Source organism: Carassius auratus, chromosome 6 (assembly GCF_003368295.1).
Source record: "Carassius auratus strain Wakin chromosome 6, ASM336829v1, whole genome shotgun sequence".
NCBI lineage: Eukaryota > Metazoa > Chordata > Actinopteri > Cypriniformes > Cyprinidae > Carassius > Carassius auratus.
In genome coordinates, this window is record NC_039248.1 from 566,615 (window position 1) to 574,684 (window position 8,070).

At 37.6% G+C, this 8,070-nt stretch overlaps 1 protein-coding gene across 1 annotated transcript; it reads left to right on the top strand.

Annotated features, from left to right (window-relative positions):
• Positions 1-1,577: 1,577 nt before the first annotated feature.
• Positions 1,578-7,964, top strand: orc4 (origin recognition complex, subunit 4). The gene is made up of 14 exons (XM_026256026.1): positions 1,578-1,656; positions 2,559-2,615; positions 2,720-2,796; positions 2,951-3,041; positions 3,624-3,699; positions 3,823-3,908; positions 3,987-4,035; positions 4,593-4,744; positions 5,304-5,477; positions 5,555-5,641; positions 5,724-5,832; positions 5,943-6,038; positions 6,142-6,209; positions 7,678-7,964. The coding sequence occupies exons 2-14, from the start codon at positions 2,565-2,567 to the stop codon at positions 7,858-7,860; spliced, it is 1,299 nt and encodes a 432-aa protein (XP_026111811.1). The 5' UTR covers positions 1,578-1,656; positions 2,559-2,564; the 3' UTR covers positions 7,861-7,964.
• Positions 7,965-8,070: the final 106 nt, after the last annotated feature.

The following is an 8,070-nucleotide window of genomic DNA, read 5'->3' on the forward strand; positions in this document are numbered from 1 at the left end:
TCCCATTTGAAGTTCCAGTCGTGTCTGATAACTGAATATGCTGGAGATATGATTTTGGATGAGCTAGGATAATTTTTCTTGAAACCCTCCCAAACAACATGTGGTGATGTAGGTGCTTTTTGACCATTTTTTAAAAGGTTTTCTGAACCAGAGACTCAACTATTTTCTGGAAATATCCAGCTGTGATCCTTGGAGAGTCTTTAGCTACTCAAACTCTCCTTCTCACCACACATTAGAATGATATAGACACACGTCCTCTTACAGGCAGTTTAGTAACAATTTATGTTGGTTGTTAATTCTTAATTATTGTCCTGATGGTGGAAATGGGAATTGTCACTGCTCAAGCTCTTTTCTTAAAGCCACTTCACCAATTTGTGAAGCTCAATCATCTTTTGCTGCACATCAGAAATATAATCTTTGTTTTTTTTCTGATTGTGATGGATGATTAAGGGAATTTGGGCTTTGGACTTCACACAGTTTGTACTGATACTGATGGGTGCAGTCGGAGCACTTCTTGGATCCGTTGCAGGAGCTGAAAATGGAGTTAGAGGGTCTTTTATGGGACTAGTCTTTGGCATCTTTGTAGGGGTTTTACTCGCACTTTTCATCATGTACATTTATACTAACTTTTATTCAAAGCAGACTACACATAAGTAGGCCTACATCATAAGAAACTGAATCATAAGGATCTGCAAAGTTGAACAGATGCAAACGCACAGTACAAGTGCAAGCAGAACCTTTTTTAATACTTAATTATACAAGACATTTACTAATGAAACTGCTGAATGCGAAGTCTGGAAAATAGTGTGAATACTTATTCTTAATATGATCTTGCAGAACTAAATATCAGCATTCATTCAAACCTAGTAGCCCATGCCTTTGGAGTCAGTGGGTCATACACACATTTTGGCAGCTTTATATGCCTTATTGTTTTTAAAGATGTTCATCTGAAGATGCTAAAAATCAGATATTTGTAATATGTTGTTGTATGTTGTGTTGATGGATTTGCCTGATCTTTTGTGTGAAGGAGGAAAAGAGGACAATCTCAAATAATAATGTTTTTCCTTTTTACATTTTACATACATATAACATTATGTATACAAGTGACAGGTTATTTGTTGTTTTTAAAAACACATCAGCATGCATAGTTTTTCATAATGCTTTAAATGACTGTACAAGCATGTGCTTTATAAATAAAATGTTTTTAGACTGAAATATTTTTCCTTATTTGAGATTTTAGAGGTTACATTCTAATTCTAAACTAGCATGGCCTAGTAAGCAGATAAAATAAAATATGGACATTAAGTGGCATTTCATTGGAGTTTAATGGTAGGCTACACGTCAACAATGTCAGTCCATGTTTCATTGCTTGCTAGAGTAATTTGCACCTAAAAAAGTTTTTAAAGAATGCTGACAAGAGAAGCTCAGGCCGTGTTTATGCGTTCAATTAATTAAATACAAACGAATTACAATATAATGTAGGCTACTATTAATTTGTTTACAGTGCTCCATAATTAATATATCGAGGCTGTACTTCGGTTTCGCGGGCCGCAGAGCGCCATCTGCTATCAGCGCCCATTTTTTACACCGGAAATACGCAATGTTGCTACCCGGAAATACTTGGGCTTGTGGCGCGAAATCACAGGATCAACATTGGTGAGTTTATTTACGCTTAATTTAGCAGTTAACTTAATCTAAGGTCATTTAAAGTTACTTACTAAGTATGTTAGCAGTATTCCGAACTCAGTCTACAACATTTTAAAATAGAGTTTCTTACGTTAATTCTTTTGTAATTTAATCCAAGGCATGCTATCAGTGCGTCCATAATATAACGTTACATCTGTACAAAGACGATTCAAAGAACGCTTTCAGTGGGCTACAATTAAGAGTTAAAGACAAACACAACATGAAATGAAACAAAGTACATAATATAAATAAAACAATAAAAAATGTGCAAAAGTCATCCCGAGATATGCAGTGCAACGAGCTCATATTAATTTAGAAATTGCATTAAATATGTCTACGTTATAATTAATATGTCATACCGCAGTACTATTAAAAATAAATTAATGAAGGCGTATTAAAATAGTGAAAACCAGCTTAGTGTCAGTTATGTTCCAGATTTGATTATGTGGTCTTTACTTGTGTTTTTATCTATTGATAATGTTTCCTGTATTTATGTATTTGTCAACCGATTAATCACATCCAAAAGAAAAGTTTTTGTTTACATAATATATATGTGTGTGCTGTATATATTTAAGAAAACATATGTTTATATATTAAATATATATTAATGTATAATATTAATTATGACTATAAAGTTATGCATATATTTTCAAAAAATATACTGTATGTGTGTGCATTTATATATACATAATAATTATGCACTGTACACACACATATGATGTAAACAAAACATTTTGATGTGATTAATCGTTTGAAAGCATGATCAAGTCATGGACTGGTGTGTTTGCATGTATTTATTAACATTTGTGAACAAGCTCATGATAATGGAGATGTTTTAATGTGTGTGTGTGTGTGTGTATGTGTGTGTGCAGGTGAAGATGAGCAAACGGCGGTCAGCGGCTCTCACTGAAGCCCAGCGCGTCTCTCTGGTCTGTCTGCTGTTTTATGGTTTCAGATCCTCTGTCCTCGTTATTCTGCCTCTCCTGTACAGATGTGTACAGATGTGTGTGTTGATGTGCTGGTGTGTGTTCAGGCTCAGACGCTCCTGCGAGAGAGACTGTGTCATCAGAAGCTGCCGGATCGACCCGTGGGTCTGGACTCACAGTACAAGTGTGTCCCGTTTACTCTCTCAGCTCTTGTCTGCTCAAAGAGTGTGTGGGACTCTTACACTTGTGTGTGTGTGTGTGACTCTTACACTCGTGTGTGTGTGTGTGTGTGTGTGTGTGTGACTCTTATACTTGTGTGTGTGTGTGTGTGTGTGTAGGCACTTGCTGGAGCTGCTGAGACGCACAGCTGTTCATGGAGAGAGTAACTCGGTCCTCATTGTTGGTCCGCGAGGATCCGGTAAAACTATGGTACGAAGCATCAAGAGAGCTGATGAATAGTGAATTTTGCAATATTCCAGAAATTTGGAAAACTTTCCAGGATTTTATTTTTTTCAATATTCCGGGAATTTTTGGAAAGTTTCTGAAATTTTGACATTTTCCACCCCTTTGCAACCCTTCTGTTGACTGACATCTCTTTTTCACTCATTTGGAGTAATAGATCAAAATAAAACTAAAATTCTGTCATTATTTAATCAGTGTCCATAATGAAACAAAAAAAGGTTAAGGAAATTCATATGGAAAATATTTTCCTTTAAACCACTTTTTTAATGTCCACTTAACAACTTTGAGTTTTGGCAATGGCAGATTTATTTTTTATTTTTTATTTTATTTAAAGCAGTCACTTAATTTTAATTTCCCTGAAAATAAGGTTTTGTGTCTCATAGTTGCATCTCAGGTAAATGCATTTAAAAATGTTTAGAAATGTAGAAATAAAAGACAAAATTGGGGAAGAAAGTAACTTTTGAAGTGTGCAAATAAATAAGGTGAATATATCTGAAGCTCTGGTGTAATTGTTTGTCCTGCACTGGTTGTTCTGGTGTATGTGTGAAGCTGCTGGGTTGTGTCCTCCGAGAGCTCATGAGTCTGAAGGAAGTGCAGAAGAACGTTCTTCTGGTGGAGCTGAACGGTGAGCTCGTGCACATCACTTTAATGCTGTTTGTTCTCTGTATTAAACGCTGAAATGAGAAGCTACAGCTGTGTAACGTCTCAGAGATGATGTTAAAGTGACAGCGGTGGTTTCTGAACACAGGTCTTCTGCAGACAGACGACAAAATCGCTCTGAAAGAAATCACGCGCCAGCTGCACCTGGAGAACGTCGTCGGAGACAAAGTCTTTGTGAGTTCCTGACGTTATTACTGGAAGCATTTCTGTAGTTTTCACGGTTTCTGTACTGAGAGGTGATCTTGTGTTTAGGGGAGCTTTGCAGAGAATCTGGCTTTTCTCCTGGAAGCTCTTAAGAAAGGTGAGGCTTTCTCAATTTTATTATTTGTGTACCATTCTGTGTTAACATATATACTTTCAGTTTTATGTTTTGTCTTTTTTTATTTTTATTTAAATTTTGGTTTTTAGGAATTTAAGTATTTCAACTTCTTGTTATTTGTAGCTGAATAAATCATCTTTCCATTGATGTATGGTTTATTAGGAAACAATATTTGTCTGAGATACAACTATTTTAAAATATGTAATCTGAGGATGCAAAAAAAAAATCTACATTTTGAGAATCATCTTTAAAGTTGTCGAAATAAAGTTCTTAGCAATGCAAATTACTAATCAAAGATTATGTTTTGATATATTTACAGTAGGAAATTTACAAAATATCTTCATGGAACATGATCTTTACTTAAAATTCTAATAATTTTTGGCTCAGCGACTTCACTGCTTTTGTGCTCCAGGGTCAGCATTTCAACTTCAACTTATAATTTTTTCATCCCTTAATATTTGGTAATGCACAATTTCTGCTGACAGTAACTCAGTGTATTTGCAGCTGATGGTGTGTCGCTCTGTCTGTGGTGTGGTCAGGTGATAAGAGCAGCAGTCGTCCCGTGCTGTTCGTGTTGGATGAGTTCGATCTGTTCGCTCATCATAAGAACCAGACGCTGCTGTATAACCTGCTGGACGTGTCTCAGTCTGCTCAGACGCCTGTCGCTGTGCTGGGACTCACCTGCAGACTGGTGCGTCTGCTCGAAAAACACATTTCTTACACCCTTTATATTCCCAGTGCTTTCTTTTAAACAGTGATGCATTCTGTAGATTTTGTGCAAAAATTAATTATAAAGGTTACGATAAAATGCAGTTTTAAAAATGCATCACTTTGCATCAAATTAGCATTTTTGTTCATGCAAATAAAAATGCAAAAAAATTAAATTGTGCATTGTGGCCTTAATATAATTCTGACCATGTAAGGAACATATAAAAGGAAAAAATTTCAACTAAAAACATTAGTAAAAAATTGCTTAATTTTAAGTTACTTTACTCAACATACGTGATTTAAAAAAGAATGTAAATGTGTTTTTCATAATAGGTGATTTTATTAGATTTGCAACATCATCACTGATTAAAGTTCTCCATGCAAACTTCATGCAAAACCCATTGAAGTTCTCCATGCAAACTGTTTTATTGATTTCTATTCATGCATTGGTTGTTGTAGCTGTAGTTTCTAGATGATGAGGTGATCTGAAGCCTCAGCGGATCGCTCTCGAGTCACTGGTGTGGTGTGTTTGTGTGTTACAGGACGTGCTGGAGCTGCTGGAGAAGCGAGTGAAGTCTCGTTTCTCTCACAGACAGATTCATCTGTTCAGCTCGATCTCCTTCGCTCAGTACGTGGATGTGGTTCGCGCTCAGCTCAGTTTGCCTCCGGACTTCCCAGATCCCAAATTCTCCGAAGAGTGGAACCACAGCGTCACGGTACAAACACAACACACGTCTCTTCTCGTGTTCACAAACAAGTCTCTGTTTCTTACCTCCGTGTTTTCTGTTTCTAGAAATTATGTGAAGAGAAGTCTGTCGAGGAGATTTTGAAGAGGCACTTTAACGCTAGTAAAGATTTCCGCTCTCTTCATTCACTGCTGGTATGGTGAACCCAGTTCATCTGGCAATCAGACCACTGTTTGTCTGTTCGGCTCTGTAAGCGTGTGTGTGTGTGTGTTGTAGTTTCTGGCTGTCAGTCGAGTGTCGGTCTCTCGTTCGACTCTGTGTGAGGCTGATCTGCTGGAGGCCAGTCGCTTGATTTCTGCTGATTCAAAAGCAAACGTCCTTCACGGTGAGACACTGGAAACTCATTTTACTGCAGTTTGATGATTCTTCCACATCTCTTTAAGATCTGCAGTTACACACACTCATCTCTGATGTCCTGGATCGCCTGTTTTCCAGGTCTGTCTATTCTCGAGCTGTGTTTGATTATTGCCATGAAGCATCTGAATGACACTTATGATGGAGAACCCTTCAATTTCCAGATGGTCCATAATGGTACGACATCCTTGAGCACTCTTTGAAAACATTTGAAGGCCTTTATATTGTGTGAGTGTCCATCATGTGTACATCAGCTCAGACGAATGTGTTTCTCTCTCAGAGTTTAAGAAGTTCATTCAGAGGAAGTCTCACTCCATCCATAAGTTTGAGAAGCCCGTGGTGATGAAGGTCAGTCTCATGCTTGTTCTAAAACAGACTGAAGGTTATTCAGTGATGGCATGTTCATGATGTTCAGTGAATCATTCTTTGGAGTGGAATCTTTTCAGTTACCATATTTTTCGGACTATAAGTCACACTGGACTATAAGTCGCATTTATTTAGAACCAAGAACCAAGAGAAAACATTACCGTCTCCAGCCGCCAGGGGGCGCTCTATGTTTTCAGTGTAGACTACAGGAGAACTGAGCAGCACAGAGCGCCCTCTGGCGGCTGGAGACGGTAATGTGAACTCTTGGTTCATTTCTCTCAGTTCATGTCAAATTAATTTTGATAAATAAGTCGCACCTGACTATAAGTCGCAGGACCAGCCAAACTATGAAAAAAAGTGTGACTTGTAGTCCGGAAAATACGGTATGTGTTAAATAGACTTTTTTAATAAAACTGGTCTAAAAATGAATTTGATAAAAGCATCCAGAAGGGTTTTTAAAATGTCTTTTTATGTTCTTTGAAAGAAAGTTTGTGTTATGAATGACTTTATGGAGAGTAAATAATAGCTTTCATTTGAGATAAAAATGTAAAGTTTTTCAATGGTATTTATCAGTAAATGTTTTTAATCTAAAAGTCTTATTTTAGTATTATTTATATACTGAATTGGCTTTTTTCGTTTTCGTCTTATTTTAATGTTTTAGTACCATATTTTCCGTACTATAAGTCGCACTTTTTTTCATAGTTTGGCTGGTCCTGTGACTTATAGTCAGGTGCGACTTATTTATCAAAATTAATTTGACATGAACTGAGAGAAATGAACTAAGAGAAAACATTACCGTCTCCAGCCGCCAGAGGGCGCTGCTCCTGTAGTCTACACTGAAAACATAGAGCGCCCCCTGGCGGCTGGAGATGGTAATGTTTTCTCTTGGTTCTTGGTTCTAAATAAATGCGACTTATAGTCCAGTGCGACTTATGTTTTTTTCCTCGTCATGACTTATTTTTGGACTGATGCGACTTATACTCAGGTGTGACTTATAGTCCGAAAAATATGGTATTTTTTACCTTTGGGGTGTGTAGGTTTTTTTTTTTTATCAAATTTTTTTCTTATTCTTTGACTAGATTAAATGAAAGTTTGACTATCTACATTTTTGTTTACAATTTTTCAAGTGCTTACCTGTGTGTGTGTGTCTCTCTCTCTCTCTCTCTCTGTGTGTGTGTGTGTGTGTGTGTGTGTGTATCTTTCTCTCTCTCTGTCTGTGTATCTCTCTCTCTCTCTCTCTCCGTGTGTGTCTCTCTCTCTCTCTCTCTCCGTGTGTGTGTGTGTGTCTCTCTCTCTCTCTATCTCTCTCTCTCCGTGTGTGTGTGTGTCTCTCTCTCTCTCTCTCTCTCTCTCTCTCTCTCACTCTCACTGTGTGTGTGTCTCTCTCTCTCTCTCTCTGTGTGTGTCTCTCTCTCTCTCTCTCTCTCTCCGTGTGTGTGTGTGTGTTCAGGCGTTTGAGCATCTGCTGCAGCTGGAGCTGGTGCGTCCGGTGGACTCAGGTGTGTGTAAGGTTCAGCGTGAGTATCAGCTGATGCGTCTGATGCTGGAACACGGTCAGGTGATGGAGGCGCTGCAGAGGTACCCACAATGCCCCACAGACGTCAAACAGTGGGCTCTCTCGGCCTTCGGCTGAACACTGAGCCTGCACAAGCTGAACTATGCATTTGTACAGTAGAATGTATGTCTATAGATTTTTTGGGTTGGTTTGTTTTCAATAAAAATTTCTAATAATAAATTACATTTTGTGATGTCTTTTTCTCAAACACTCTTTTTATGTTGTACAACATTGTTCTTATTTTAAGTACTTGATTTAATGTTATGAAAGGATAAAATTTTTTTTTTG

What these genes read in the sequence shown, in the direction of transcription:
- orc4 (XM_026256026.1), top strand. Translation starts at nt 2,565, where the DNA reads ATGAGCAAACGGCGGTCAGCGGCTCTCACTGAAGCCCAGCGCGTCTCT. An exon ending in CCTGGAAGCTCTTAAGAAAG is followed by an intron (nt 4,036 to 4,592) that starts GTGAGGCTTTCT and finishes TGGTGTGGTCAG; the next exon opens with GTGATAAGAGCAGCAGTCGT. An exon ending in TGGGACTCACCTGCAGACTG is followed by an intron (nt 4,745 to 5,303) that starts GTGCGTCTGCTC and finishes TGTGTGTTACAG; the next exon opens with GACGTGCTGGAGCTGCTGGA.